The sequence below is a fragment of the Moschus berezovskii genome, chromosome 4 (genome assembly GCF_049115385.1).
Source record: "Moschus berezovskii isolate FMDL1 chromosome 4, NW_MosBer_1.0, whole genome shotgun sequence".
NCBI classification, from domain to species: domain Eukaryota; kingdom Metazoa; phylum Chordata; class Mammalia; order Artiodactyla; family Moschidae; genus Moschus; species Moschus berezovskii.
This window is the reverse complement of record NC_142463.1, coordinates 52,924,701-52,941,514: the sequence shown is the minus strand read 5'-3', so window position 1 is coordinate 52,941,514 and position 16,814 is coordinate 52,924,701. Positions and strand designations below refer to the sequence as shown.

Genomic DNA, 16,814 nt, shown 5'->3' with positions numbered 1-16,814 from the left:
TTTAGCACTTGATAAACATACTATTAGCTTGAAGTGAATTCTTAGAAAGTTAAAAATATCATATCTTATCTCTCCCACATGCCATTTCCAATATGTCTTTCCCAAAAGTTGTCAGTTACATTTAAAATCCCAAATTTCTGACCTGTACTGATGACAGATCTCCATCTATTGTGATGTCATCAGTACTTGATGGTAATGGTTCACATGATTTTTTTTTTTCTGGCTACAGTTTAAAGGGCACTTCCTGTTTGTGAAGTAAAGTCTACCATATTATCAAAATATGTAACTGAAGGGTTACAGTATGACTTCCTGTGATTTTATATCATTGCCTCAAATAGCAATGAGTAAATCTTCTAAATTATGTTGTAAGACTTCTTGCCCACGAAGCAATATATTCTGTAATCTCGTTGACAAAGTTTTTAAAAGACCATCCTTGCAGGTTTTGCATCAGTGGGGATATCAGTGCTATGAGCCCAGAGTTTATAGAACACTGGCGAAAATTCTGAGGTACGTCGACTTGGAAGGATTTGATACACTACTCTCAGATTACATTGCATTTGTGGAAAAATCAAGATGCCGTTTCGAACTAAATTTTAACTTTGAATTTACTGAAATATGTGTGAATACAATTCTGTACTGGGTTTTTGCCAGAAAAGGTAATCCTGACTTTGTGGAGCTGCTTCTCAAGAAGACAAAAGACTATGTTCAAGACAGAAGTTGTAACCTGGCACTGATATGGAGGTAATAATCACCTATATTTTCAACATAAGAGGAGAACATTTCAAGGGATTATACTACTCTTTTTTTTCTAAAATGTATATGCATAGTGACTATATAAGGAATCCTGACTTGATTGTCCATTCATTTGTTCATTCCTTCATTATTTATTCAATAGAATTTTGCCTATATGTACATTATTATGTGTCAATAAATTACTAGTGGTTTGCTCTATAGAGCTTACATATTAGCGCTCAAGATAATGCAACGTTAGACAACCTAGATTTCTGTAATTAGTCAAAGACATTGGTTTGGAATGCTGTGATCTCTTCTTTTTAAGAATACTGAGAATGTTTGCCTATAATATCATGTGTATAAACTGACTTCCAAAGTATAATTCAGTATAAACACATATTCACTTAGTAATACTTATTAAACATAATAATTCTCTTTTTATGTTAATATCATTGGCAAATTTGACATCAAATTCCCCAAAGTTGACTACAGTGAAAGTCAAGTACCTGATTCAATCTGCTATGGAATCACATTTTCACATAATCTAAACATGGCAATCTAGCTAATGAATACTACTGAGAATCTTATCAGAATAAAATATCTAACATGACCTGTTTGTAGCCTGTAATACAGATTTTAAAGTTACTTCAGTTCAGTTCAGTTCAATTCAGTCACTCAGTCGTGTCCGACTCTCTGCGACCCCTTGAATCACAGCACGCCAGGCCTCCCTGTCCATCACCAACTCCCAGAGTTCACTCAAACTCATGTCCACAGAGTCGGTGATGCCATCCAGCCATCTCATTCTCGGTCGTCCCCTTCTCCTCCCGCCCCCAACCTTTCCTAGCATCAGAGTATTTTCCAGTGAGTCAACTTATCGCATGAGGTGGCCAAAGTATTGGAGTTTCAGCTTTAGCATCAGTCCTTCCAATGAACACCCAGGATTGATCTCCTCTAGAATGGACTGGTTGGATCTCCTTGCAGTCCAAGGGACTCTCAAGAGTCTTCTCCAACACCACAGTTCAAAGCATCAATTCTTTGGCGATCAGCTTTCTTCACAGTCCAACTCTCACATCCATAAATGACCACTGGAAAAACCATAGCCTTGACTAGACGGACCTTTGTTGGCAAAGTAATGTCTCTGCTTTTTAATATACTTTGCACTAACTCCAATTTACTTTTTGGTTTTAGATATTCATTTGAATATCTAATGAACAGAATAGATATGCATATGTTCACTCATTCAACAAAATATTTATCACCTTACTATATATGAGACACTGTACTTAGCACAATGATAGAACTATGTATGTAATGAAAAATAAGACAGATAAGATCAGTTTAAGACTAAGCCAATTTCAATTCTGCCTGAAGAAGTGTTGTTTTCTTGATTGTGTATTATGGGATCCTATGTGGTGTTAGAGAACCACTAGATTATTTTCCTTAATAATAACCAATAATAACCCAAGTACAAAAACTGAGAGCTGAATTCTGCAATATCAATAAATAAAACTCCAAAATAGCACTTTTTGGTTGTTTTAAGGGCCATTATATATGTAACTATAGCAGAGATCAGCAGCTTCTAACAATGAATATCACTAACTGGACTAAGTAATGCCTTTGTGTATCCCTGACAGGCCCATAGGAAAGAAAAATGAAATTAAACAGAGGAAGAGAGGATTAAGTTTGTAAGAAAGGTTAATGGGGGAGTGGAGGGGCAAGAAGGGAAAACTGAAAAGAAAGAACAGGAAATGAAAAAGAAACACACAGTGGGACATAAGAGTGTGCCATTAACAACTGTTTTGATAAATTGTTTTAAGATTGATATATTTTGACTTAGATGCATCCTCAAGGTAAAACACATTACAGACCAATTCTATGTACCACAGCTTTTTGGATCTTTCAGAGTCACAGGACTTTAAATTCAAATGGAACCTAAGAATTCATTAACAAACCTCCCCCATCCCCTCTTCCTGGACAACAACTCCCATAATGTATCTCTGGTTGCTGCTCATCTGGTCTCTGCTTGAACAATGCTAGTAGTATTGAATAAAGCTAGTAGTATTCCTGAGATAAACCATTCCTTTACCAGGGACCCGTCTCTGTTCTAGCTATCCACTTTCCTCTCAAAGATTTTACCCAGTCCCACGACTTTAAATATGAGCATATGTCAATGACTCCTAAATCTTTATCTCCAGTCCTGACCTCTCCTCTGAGCCCGACTCCTCTTATATTAGGCTATCGGCTCAACATCTGAAATTTAACAGAAACAAAACAGAGTATTGATCTAAGTTACCCTCTGCCTGCCAACTTTCTGCTTCTCTTGAATTCTCCACTAGATTAACAGCCTCTGTTGCTCAGGTCAGAAATCTAGGACTTATTCTTGTTTCTTCTCTTTCTTTCACAAAACATCAGCAAATCTTTTTGACTTTATCTCTAAAATATATCCCAATTTGTTATACTTTTCATCTCCTCCATTCCTAAACTAGGAGAAGCCACCATTACTTCTTACCTAGACAACTCCAAAAGACTCCTACTAGAAATCTTCCAGCTTCCATTCTTCCTTCTTACAATCCATTCTTGAAGCAGCAGCCTGAGTGACCTTTTAAAAATGCAAATAAAAAAAAAAAATGTAAAATAGACCATACCACCCATGTTTAAAATCATCCAAAGTTTTCTAACTACCAGTAGAAAAATTTTCAAAATCAATATCCATTTTTAAAAATTCCCATACAATCTATCCCCAAATCCAACCTCCCAAATCTATTCTTATGTCACTCTTCCTTGAATACTATATTCCAACCATGTATTGGTTGTCCACTATATACTCTTGCTAAATGTAAGCGCCAAGCTTCCTCCTGGAGCACAGAGAAGACTCTGTACTTCAAATGCAGGGGGTGCAAGTGTGATCCCTGGTTGAAAGACTAAGATCCCACATGCCATGTGGTGTGGCAAAAAAAAAAAAAAAAAATGCTCCATGAAAGGAGGAAGTTTGACTACTTCTTCAATAGTGAATCCTCAGTGCCTAGAACTATCCAGATACATAGCAAGTGGTTAATCAAGATTGCATTAGATGAAAAGTGAATTTTTATACAGTGTCATTAGATTCTTCTTTCTCATAATGCACTGAATTCTGTCTCCATTTCTCCAACTCTGCCCCCAGAAATATAAAGGACAAAGTCTACTCATTCTGTCTCCTATATGAAAACCTCTCAAATATTTGAACATAGTTATTTTGTCCCCATAAAGAATATCTTAAGTTTCCTATTATCTGTTGTTCTTTATTTATATAACAACATCACTCTTTGGTCACCTCCCCTTGTATACACTACAGTTTGATGATTTCCCCAATACAATCGTAAAGTGTATAAATAGGACCCTGGGGGAAAAAAAGACAGAATTAGCAAGGGAAAAGAACTTAAAGTTTGTTCATTTTATTTTTGCTCATTTATTATAGCAAAAATAAATGCTACTGTATGACAGAATGTAAGTGGTTAAAGAGAGATAATATCATTCAGTTAAGATAATAGCAAGTATTTAGCATTTTCTATGTACTAGGCATTGTGTTATTTTTGGGGGATACAAAAACAAAGTAGATATATTTCCTGATTTTGGAGAGCTCACAGACTGGTAAGCAGGCCATGAAAAGAATAATTACACTATAAGTTCAGAAACAGAACTATATACATGTAGAAAGAACACGACATTGTTAACACTATTGGGGAGGAGCAGATATCTAGAAGGCTCTTTAGAAGTGGTGTCTTAAATTGATTTTTAAAAGATAAAAGAGTTTTCCCTGTCTTTCCCTTGAAGAAATGTAATCTAGGCAGAAAGAGACTGACTAAAGCCAAGAGAGACACAAACACATTTTATCCATTGACTACAGGCAGCTCAGCAACTGCTAGAGAATGAGATGGAAATCAAGTAATAGTGAGCAATAAGGCCTAAAAGTGAAACTATGAAAGATTTTGTAGGCCATACTAAGAAATCTAAAATTTACACCATGGTGATGCCCAGTCAGTGAAGATCAGGATTGTAGTATGAAAAGATTAATCAGCTCCCATCTGAAGACTTGATTGTGGGAAGAAAGGCTGCAGCTGGAGCAGACAGACCAGTTAGTAGACTGCTCAATCACTCCGTACAACAGCAGTTCCAGAATTTCTATGTAGAAAAGGTTGAGGGACACATCTGATTGCAAAGAGGGAGGTGGTTAGAGGAGTTGCTTGAAGCTGAATTTGCAGAGCATGCACAGTATGCTAACTAAGATTATATGTGTATTTATAATAATTTGGGAGGAAGAACTAATTCTGCTCTACTACCACCACTCCACACACACATCCCCTAGCCACCTTTTGCTATCACAACATTCCAGGTATATTACAATGAGAACTTAAACTAAAACAATAGCAATGAGAAAAGAAGAGATATTACTAAACAGAATAACCAGAATTACAGTAGGTGATCAGAAGTAGAGAATGAAAGAGGAAGAAGAGTTAATCTTTAGATTTATAAAATTTGAGACTGGTTGATGATTGTATTAGTTTCCTTTTGCTGCTGTAACAAACTGCCACAAACTTAGCGGCTTAAAATTAATTTATTATTTTATATTTCTGATGATCAAAAGTCCAAAATGAGGCTACAATGGCTCATATCAAGATGTCACAAGGCAGATTCCTTCTGGAAGCTCTAGCTAGAGGCATTAGCTGCTTTTGCCAGCTTCTAACGTCTGCTTACATTCCTTGCTTCATTTGTATGGAACCATGAAAGATCATCAACAGCCAAAGCAACCTTGATAAAGAAGAAAAAAGCAAGAGGTATCATGCACCCTGATTTCAAACTATACTACAAAGCTATAGTAATCAAAACTGTATAGTAATGGCATTAAAAAAAAGATACATACATCAATGGAAGAGAACAGAGTGTCCAAAAATAAGCCTATGCTTTTATGGTCAATCAACCTATAACAAAGGAAGCAAGAATATACAATGGGGAAAAGACAGCCTCTTCAACAAATGGTGTTGGGAAAATAGGATAGCTACACACAAACTGACCACATTGTTACACTATATACAAAAATAAACTCAAAATTTATTTAAAACTGAAACATGAGACCAGAAATCATAAAACTTATAGAAGAAAACAGAGGCAGTACATAATTTTACATCAGTCTTAGCAATATTTTCTTATATACTTATCCTCAGGCAAAGGCAACAAAAGCAAAAACAAACAGCTGGAACTACATCATACTAAAAAAGCTTTTGGAAAGCAAAGGAAAGCATCAACAGAATGAAAAGGCAACCTATTGAGTAAGGGGAGATATGCACAATATATCCAATCAGAGGTTAATATAAAAAACACGTAAAGAACTCAATATTATAAAAATAAAATTTTGAAAAATGGCTAGAGATCCAAAAGGTGTTTTTCCAAGGAAGACATACACATGGCTTACACACATGAAGAGAGGCTCAACATCACTAACAGCAGCGTGCACGTGCACACACATATTCAGTCGTTCAGTCACTGAGTCATGTCCGACTCTGTAACATCATCATGTTACAGCAGCACGCCAGGCCTCCCTGTCCATCACCAACTCCCTGAGTTTACCCAAACCCATGTCCATTGAGTCGGTGATGCCATCCAGTTATCTCATCCTCTGTCATCCCCTCTCCTCCCACCCCAATCTTTCCCAGCATAAGGGTCTTTTCAAATAAGTCAGCTCTTCGCATCAGGTGGCCAAAGTATTGGAGTTTCAGCTTCAACATCAGTCCTTCCAATGAACACCAAGGACTGATTTCCTTTAGGATGGACTAGTTAGATCTCCTTGCAGTCCAAGGGACTCTCAAGAGTCTTCTCCAACACCACAGTTCAAAAGCATCAATTCTTCAGTGCTCATTTTCTTTATTGTCCAACTCTCACATCCATACATGACTACTGGAAAAACCGTAGCCTTGACTAGATGAAACTTTGTTGACCAAGTAATGTCTCTGCTTTTTAATATGCTATCTATGTTGGTCATCACTTTCCTTCCAAGGAGTAAGTGTCTTTTCATTTCATGGCTGCAATCACCATCTGCAGTGATTTTGGAGCCCAAAAAATAAAGTCAGCCACTGTTTCCACTGTTTCCCCATCTATTTCCCACGAATTTATGGGACCAGATGCCATGATCTTAGTTTTCGGAATGTTGAACTTTAAGTCAACTTTTTCACTCTCCTCTTTCACTTTTATCAAGAGGTTCTTTAGTTCTTCTTCACTTTCTGCCATAAGGGTAGTGTCATCTGCATATCTGAGGTTATTAATATTTCTCCCGGCAATCTTGATTCCAGCTTGTGCTTTATCCAGCCCAGCGGGTCTCATGATGTACTCTGCATATAAGTTAAATAAGCAGGGTGACAATACACAGCCTTGACGTACTCCTTTTCTTATTTGGAACCAGTCTGTTGTTCCATTTGCAGTTCTAACTGTTGCTTCCTGACCTGCATACAGGTTTCTCAAGAGGCAGGTCAGGTGGCCTGGTATGCCCATCTCTTTCAGAATTTCTCACTGTTTATTGTGATCCACACAGTCAAAGGCTTTGGCATAGTCAATAAAGCAGAAATAGATGTTTTTCTGGAACTCTCTTGCTTTTTCAATGATCCACCGGATGTTGGCAATTTGATCTCTGGTACCTCTGCCTTTTCTAAATCCATCTTGAACATCTGGAAGTTCACGGTTCACATATTGCTAAAGCCTGGCTTGGAGAATTTTAAGCATGACTTTACTAGCGTGTGAGATGAGTGCAATTGTACGGTAGTTTGAGCATTCTTTGGCATTGCCTATGAAAAAGTAAAGACAAATCCCCCATATTTAGGTGCCCAATATGCTACTGGAGATCAGTGGAAAATACTCCAGAAAGAATGAAGGGATGGAGCCAAAGCAAAAACAACGCCCGGTTGTGGATGTGACTGGTGATAGAAGCAAGGTCCAATGCTGTAAAGAGCAATATTGCATAGGAACATGGAATGTTAGGTCCATGAATCAAAGCAAATTGGAAGTGGTCAAACAGGAGATGGCAAGAGTGAACGTCGACATTTTAGGAATCAGAGAACTAAGATGGACTGGAATGGGTGAATTTAACTCAGATGACCATTATATCTACTACAGTGGGCAGGAATCTCTTAGAAGAAATGGAGTAGCCATTATAGTCAACAAAAGAGTCCGAAATGCAGTACTTGGATGCAATCTTAAAAACTACAGAATGATCTCTGTTCATTTCCAAGGCAAACTATTCAATATCTCGGTAATCCAAGTCTATGCCCCAACCAGTAACTATGAAGAAGCTGAATGGTTCTATGAAGACCTACAAGACCTTTTAGAACTAACACCCAAAAAAGATTCCTTTTCATTATAGGAGACTGGAATGCAAAAGTAGGAAGTCAAGAAACACCTGGAGTAACAGGCAAATTTGGCCGTGGAGTACAGAATGAAGCAGGGCAAATAATAGAGTTTTGCCAAGAGAAAGCTCTGGTCATAGCACACATATTAGAGAAATGCAAATTAAAACTGTAATGAGATCGCTTCCCACTTGTCAGAATGTTTGTTATCAAAAAGACAACAAATAAGTGTTCATGAAAACAGAAGGGAAACTTTGTACACTGTTGCTGAAAATGTACACTGTGCAGTCACTGTGGAAAACAGTATGTAGGTTCCTCAAAAAATTAAAAACAGAGTTACCATAGGATTCAGCAAGTTCACTTCTGGGTATTTACGTGAAGAAAATGAAAACACTAATTCAGAAAGATATACGCATGTCTATGTTCATTGCACCATTATTTACAGGAGCCAAGATATGGAAGTAACCTAAGTAACCATAGTAGATAAAGAAGTCATGTCTGTGTATATACACATAAATACAATGGATTATTACTCATCCATAAAAAAGAACAAAATCTTGCTATTTGTGACAACATCAACAGATTTAGAGGACATTACACTAAGTGAAATAATTTAAATAGAGAAAAACAAATACTATATGATTTAACTTACACGTGGAACCTAAAAAACTAAACAAATGAACAATAACAAAAAAGGAAACAGACTCATAGATACAAACTATTGGTTTCAGGGCAACAGGGTTAGGAGTTAGGAGAAGTAGGTAAAGGAGATTAAGAGGTACAAACTTCAAGTTCTAAAACAAGTCATTTGGATGTAATTTACAGCATCAGGGATATAGTCAATAATATTGTAATAACTTTGCACAGTAACAGATGATGAATTGTAGTGATCAGTTCATAATGTATTTAAATATCAAACCACTATGTTGTATACCTGAAACCAATATTATCAGAACTTCTACATACTATAAAATTATCTTGTTTGCTATGTTTATTCTGTATTGCTTGTTTCCCCTCACTGCTGTATTAGCAAGAAAGGAGGTATCTTTGTTTTGTTCACTCATAAAAAGCAGAGACATTACTTTGCCAACCAAGGTCCATCTAGTCAAGGCTATGGTTTTTCCCGTGGTCATGTATAGATGTGAGAGTTGGACTGTGAAGAAAGCTGATCGCCGAAGAATTGATGCTTTTGAACTGTGGTGCTGGAGAAGACTCTTGAGAGTCCCTTGGACTGCAAGGAGATCCAACCAGTCCATTCTAGGGGAGATCAATCCTGGGTGTTCACTGGAAGGACTGATGCTAAAGCTGAAACTCCAATACTTTGGCCACCTCATGCAAAGAGTTGACTCACTGGAAAAGACTCTGATGCTGGGAGGGATTGCGGGCAGGAGGAGAAGGGGACGACAGAGAATGAGATGGCTGGATGGCATCACCGACGCGATGGACATGAGTTTGAGTGAACTCCAGGAGTTGGTGATGGACAGGGAGGCCTGGTGTACTGTGATTCACGGGGTCACAAAGAATCGGACACGACTGAGCGACTGAACTGAACTGAACTGATATCCCAAGTACCCAAAAGAGTGCCTGGTATATAGTATGCAATTAATAAGTATTTGTTGAATAAATTAATAGATAGTAATTCATGTTACTGTCATAGATGAAATTGCCTGAGAACAGTTAGTCATTGGAAATTAGTCAAAAGACCACATTTACTTTACTTAGATGTAAGGGCAGAGAAAGAGGGATCAGTGAAAGAGGGTTGAGAATGAATAGTCAAAGAGGTAGCTGCATCTTAAAGAGAATGGTCCCACTGAGCCTTGGGAAAATATCTCAAGAAAGTCAACTGTGTCAAATATCAGAGATAAAATTATTGTGAAGAAACATATATTGAATTAGAGTCAGACCAGAAGAGAAATACTAGGAAACATTTTTAGAAATAACTATTATAGCTGCAAAACAGAATCATTCTCTGCATATCTCTATGGAAATATTATATCCCATTTCATAACTGTGTATATGACAGGTTTTAAGATACAGAGGGTTCAGTTCATTAAGCTCACATTTAAAAACTGATTCTTGACTTGCTTGCCTCCCTCCATCCATATAAGTACTGTTATAATTAACTGTCAGTACAGATTAAGCAAATTTTGGTTTACAATAACATGCTCTTTAAACGTGAGGATTAATCATATGCCATTTGGGTACAGACTAGACATTCAAATCTCATTTTAAACCTATTTGAGTTTTAGTTATGTTTCAACATTTTTTGGTCCAAAGTATCTTCTACAGGTAATCTTAATCTTAATATCTTAAAGTCAGCTAATAACTCTAAATCTTAAAAAAGGCCACTTATGGAATTTTTTGCCCCTAAGTCCCCTGAATCCCCATACTTATAAGACTCTTAAATATCTTAAGAGTTAGCAAGATGAATAAAAGAGATTGTTCTTGAAAATTCTAAGTGATTGCACTTCACCAAAAATCTTATTAGGTCCAAAGCTATAGAATAAATTAATAATATTTTAATAATATTAAAATTAAATATTTTAATTTTAATTAATTAAAAATTAATAATATTTTTCAGGATAATAGTAAAAAAATCACTTAACATATACTTGAGGATCTACTACGGGCCAAGCATTGTTCTAAGCATTTAGGCATATAATAGCATACTAAACAGACAAAAAGCATTGCACCATAGAACTTAAAATTTTATAGTTTATCTTGCCCACCCATTTATTTTGAAGATAAGAAAACGAAAGATTAGAGACATTAAGCAAGTTGTCCAAAATGATAAGGGCTTAATGGAGCTATGTACAAAGAGCCATGAGGAGTAAGACAAAATCAGGCAATCAAAGAAGACTTTGCAAAAGAGTTTATTTGACAGAGTCTTATATAATCAGCAAGACTTGTCCCAGAATTGAAAGTGGAAGGGAAGAACTCACACAAATCCAAGAAACATAGAAAAGTTGAAGGCAGTTGTGATTTGGGAAAGTGAATACTAATAATCAGGAGAAAGAATACAGAGGTAGTTTAGAAATTGAATTTTGCATATGTGTTAGAAGTATTTGTGAAAAAGATGAGATGTTCAGGACAATATTGATCTGGAGATGACTCTAGGAGAAAGTTTATATATACTTTATATAGAATTAAAAGGATATAGATAGTATCACTGGCAGAGTGTTAACAAAATCTTACTTAATTTCTAAAATGCTATTCTGCACTGCACTTTTTTTTTTTTTTATCATAAAACTTGGCATTTCAGAGCTCAGTGAAGCTTTGAAGATAGACTTTGGTCTAGTAATTTTCATGCTATACTTTTTGGAGTTCCTGGCAAGAACCACAGGGGAGGTCTCTAGGACTCCAAATACACATCAACAAGAGAATTTATCTAATACAGAACATACATTTTAGATAGCAAGTTCTTGCATAACAATACTCCAATGTTGGTTTATATCTGTAAATGAAACATTCTTTCCAATCTTTTTATTGCCAAACATCCACTAATCATTCAAGTCTTAGCGCCAGGATAATCTACAGGCAATGAGTATTCTTGGTAGAGTTGGTGCCTCTCCTCAATGCTTTTACAGTATCTTAAGCATGTTTCTATCTTAGCAATTATCATCTTGCATTGAAGTTTTTAAAATTAGTTGCCTATTTCCCTTACTAGACCATAATAAGCATCTTTCATCTCTGAATATCTAGTACTTAGGACACTCTGGACAAGCGTTAAATAAATTAGCTAATGAATGCCTGAGCAAATGAACACATAAATAAATGTATGAGGAAAGGGAGACCCAAAGAAGCTGACTTACCCAATGTCACACATCTTATTAGAACTGAAACCTGGAAACTAGAACTTTTAAATTTCTACTGTTTTTGGCATTATATCGTGTCACCTCTCATTTTAATTATTTGAAATCCTAAAGTTCTTTTTGAACAATGCTCTCCTTGATAGGCATAATTGTCTAAAACTAATATTTATAGTTTGTATGTGGTTTTGGACTCTATCAGTATTTTATTAGACCAATCAAGAGAATTCCAGAGACAGGACTATGAGTAAAATTTCCCTTTCTTTAGTCCTAAAATCCATGTTTACTTGGCCAAATGAAGTCTTGATAATTAATTAAAACAATCCCCTATGCTTGATTCTACCATGTCCTATCTACATATCTTGACCAATTTAATAGCAAACATAAATGTCCATGAAATGAAACAATTGCAAGAACTACATATATTTAGAAAAAATAAAATGTTCATTTCTGTCATAATGGAGCATAAATTTTCAAGTCCAGCCACCATATAGTACTCCAGGAAAAGCAAGATTTCAGAGAACTCTCAAAACTCTACTGAAGAAGGAAAATTAAATTCTGTCCTTGAGTAACCTGATGTGGCCCTCATCATAATTTACATTTCTTCAACCTGAAAACCCAATTCTAATTTTATTAAAGTGAAAAAAATAGAATTAAGGTAGTTACACTTTTTCTTTTTCAGTCTAATTTTCAAACTCAATTCAATTTCAAGCCTGATACATGATTAAGAACAACAAAAACAAAAAGATGTCAAAAGGGTCACATAATACTGCTCTATTAAAAAGTGAAATACAAAAGTCTGTCCTTCTATTCCATTTTAGATTTTCTAGAGCTATATCAGTTTCATAATGCTACTTCTAATCACTGTGGCTTTCTCAAATGAGAAACAGAATTGCTATCACTAAAGTTAAATACTTTACATACAATGTAAATCTTTTTGCTTGTTTTTACAAGTATCAGTTCAGTTCAGTCGCTCAGTTGTGTCCTACTCCTTGCGACCCCATGAATCACAGCACGCCAGGCCTCCCTGTCCATCACCAACTCCCAGAGTTCACTCAAACTCATGTCCATCGCGTCAGTGATGCCATCCAACCACTTCATTCTCTGTTGTCCCCTTCTCCTCCCACCCCAATCCCTCCCAGTATCAGTCTTTTCCAGTGAGTCAACTCGTCGCATGAGGTGGCCAAAGTATTGGAGTTTCAGCTTTAGCATCAGTCCTTCCAATGAACACCCAGGATTGATATAAAGGGGGTTTAAGTATGTAGTAGGAGCTTTCTTATTTTTTAACCTTCAAGTTGGCCTAGATTCAGAGTGTAAAACTCTTTTTAAGACATGTTATATATAAAGGTAAAGTTACATTAGAGTTATTTAAGATATTTATTATTTAAGATAATACTATGATTTTAAGACAAAGAGTTTACCACATTTCTTACTTCTACATTCAATGAGGTCTTGTTTGTTTGTCTGGTTTGCAGAACTTTCACTCCAGTATACTGTCCAAGCCCATTAAGTGGCATCACACCTCTACTTTACGTAGCTCAGACGAGACAATCCAATATCTTAAAAATACTCCTGCAATATGGAATCTTAGAAAGAGAAAAAAAACCTAACAACATTGTGTTGTTAATATTGCTCTACCCTTCAAGAGTGAGAATAATGGTTGATCATGAATTGGTTGACATCGAGGAAGATGCCAAAACATGTTTAGTGCTCTGTTCCAGAGTGCTTTCCATCATTTCAATCAGGGAAATAGAGGTAAGAAAAGTATTGTACTTTGCACTTTGACTCAATTGTTGATCAAGTTTAAGACAGAACTGCAAGGCAAGAATAAAGTTAATTTTAAATCTGTGGATCCAGTGAAAAATTAATCACTGAGCATATGCTTATAATTTAAAAACAAGTGGAATTCCAATTATCTTGAACATTAACTCTTTTAGTTCATAATTTTATACCTTCTAAATATGAAATAATTTTTAAAAGTTAAATTTATAGTTTATTTTAGCATTTATTAAGTTGATGTATGTTATTATTATATCCTAATTATATGATAACCTGTTTATTAGGATTTCTATATCTATTAAAATCACAACAAATTAAATTTTTAACAGACTTCTTTTCCTATAGAATATTTTAAAATAAAAGTTGCACTTCTCCCCACATAAAATCACATACCAAGAAACATATTTTGCTTTTCAAAATTCCTGAACAATTTTAAGCATGAAAATATAAAGACTTTAAATATTTGTTCAGTTGAAAATATCTATCCCTCAGAACTATGAAGAGTTTCTCCTTGATAAGGTTTAGGGGAAAAAAACAACAAACAAACCATGTGACGGGCATGTTCACCCTGTCAAAATGAACTGCAAGTTTTAGCATCAAACTGTATCAAGCTTATTAGTTTCAAAAAATAAAAGTCTGCTTAAGAAGGTAGCCCTATAAATTTAAACCAGTCACATTGCTAAAGAATCTAGCAATTCTCCTTGTCTTTAAAGGTGTGAATTCAGAAATAAACTCCTAAGAAATATAATTCTGTTGCATCTTTAATTTTCTTAAGCATCAACTATGTATATCAATCAAACACCCCTGGGCCAATTGTAAGGAGGGAAAATTGGTCAAATTGTAGCTCAGTTGGTAAAGAATCTGTCTGCAATGCAGGAAATGGGGGTAGATCCCTGGGTTGGGAAGATCCCCTGAAGAAGGAAAATGCAACCTACCCCAGTATTCTTGCCTGGAGAATTCCCATGGACAGAGGAGGCTGGCAGGCTGCAGTTCATGGGGTAAAAAGAGTTGGACACCACTTAGTGACTGAACCACCACCACCATTTTGGCAACCAATTTTTAACCATTTTGGCAACCAGTTTTAGAAATTTGCTTGTCCTTTTCCAGTGTTAGTTTTGTACCATTATTATAGGACATATTGATTCTCAGCCATCTCTGTGAATGCTATTCCTGAAGTACACTCAAAATAGAACAGTATCAGTAGTAGGATAGAGTGAGTTGATCAAAACCTTTGCCTGAATGGCAGTTAAAGCTGGATTCCAATCAACTGCAGTTTAATAAGTGAAGTGGCATTGAGCAAGAAGGTGAAAGATGGCATAAACCAGCTTACAGAACACTTCAAATAACCTGCTTTGCATTACCACACTTCCCAGTTTTATTGTAAATATACATATAGATATCTTTACTTCTAGACCACAGTTCTGTGAGCCCAGAGACTATGTCTGTTTTGTGTAGCCTAGCACTTATCCTAAGCACCAAGCTCACTGCTGAGTATACACAAGATATTCTTTTAAAAATTATTTACTAATGAAAAATTATATATCATTTAAGTTAGTGTCATACAATCTGTAGAGAAGTAATACAGCAGATGACTTTTACATCTGTATCAGGCTAATAACATTTGTCTTTTAGAACTAAACATTTAAAAGGCTACCTTAACTAAACCTTAAAAAGTCATCTTCCTGGGGATGGACCTCTTGTCAGATCTTCTCATGATTCAACAGTATGAAGTTTTACACTACAATGATTGGAATTACCTGGCAGATTTATGTTGTCTGTGTGTGTGTCCTTAGTTGCTTCAGTCATGTCTAACTCTTTGTGACCCTATGGACCATAGCCTCTAAAGGGTCCTCTGTCCATGGGGATTCTCCAGACAAGAATACTGGAGTCCCCTCCTCCAGGGGATCTTCCCAACACAGGGAACAAACCTGCATCTTCTTATATCTACTGCATTGTCTAGAGCCTCCTGGGACCCCAAACCAACTAAATCAGAAATTCAGGAATGGAACCTCAGCACTGATAGTTTCTAAAGTCTCCTAGATAATTTCAGTTTATTGTCAAATTGATAACACTCTAGAGGAGAAGCTAATAAACCATAAGTATATGATCTGTCTAAAATTAAAAACACAGATTCACTGTGGTAAGAAATAATGTTTTGTGTCCTTAGACACAAAAGACATTTAACTTTATCTGTGATTTTGTGAATAAAATGAGTATAAAAATTCTTGGCTCAGGGAAACATGTTTTGGGGGAAAAAAAAGCATTATAAGGGTTAATAAACAAGATACAATTCTGTGAATTCAAATAAAAAATTAAAGTGTTTATAATTTGGACAAATCAATTGATTAATATTACAAAGTTAAAATATTTCTCTTTTCTTTAGATGCAGCTAAGTTTAGGAAGACGTCCAATTATTTCAAATTGGCTGGACTACATTCCTTCAACAAGATACAAAGATCCATGTGAACTGTTACATCTTTGCAGAATAACCATCAGGGCTCAACTACTAACAAACAATATGCTCCCAAATGGGATCTTTTCACTTCTAATTCCTGTTCGTCTACAGAACTATCTGAATTTAGAAAGCTAATGCACATCTTTTTGGCATTCTTTAAGGATGCTCACTGCTGTATGGTTTAGAAGTTAATAAACTATTAACTTCACACAGATTTTTACTGCACTGAACATTCCATTAGAAAATATATTTTCACATAACATACTAAATGAATCACTTTTAAATCAGTATATGGCTGTACCCATTACTTATCTATATAGTGGAACAAATTATATGCATTTTTATAACATTTTAGGTTTACCCTTTTATTCCATTTTTAAAAGTTATTTTGGCCTTGGAGCATTCTTATTAATTGTGAAAAATCTGGTTATATTACTATTCTGAGCTCTGAAGCTTTTACTATCAGTTTGTCCTAGGTTAGGTTAATATTATTTTATATTTTGTATTCATAATAACAAATGTTTATTGAGTTACTTTGCAAATAAAACAGTGCCTGGTAGTAGGGAATAATTAATTAAATTAATAGGTGATCCCTTCCTTGAGAGAATTTATAATTCTGTAGCAGCCATGGTCACAAACAATACAAGGCAAAGAATTAGTCAACTAAAGTGC

At 35.6% G+C, this 16,814-nt stretch overlaps 1 protein-coding gene across 1 annotated transcript; it reads left to right on the top strand.

The window, feature by feature from the left end:
• Nucleotides 1–340: 340 nt before the first annotated feature.
• On the top strand, nt 341–16,277 carry ASB17 (ankyrin repeat and SOCS box containing 17). The gene is made up of 3 exons (XM_055401475.2): nt 341–741; nt 13,384–13,663; nt 16,071–16,277. The coding sequence occupies exons 1-3, from the start codon at nt 341–343 to the stop codon at nt 16,275–16,277; spliced, it is 888 nt and encodes a 295-aa protein (XP_055257450.2).
• The last annotated feature ends 537 nt before the right edge of the window (nt 16,278–16,814 follow it).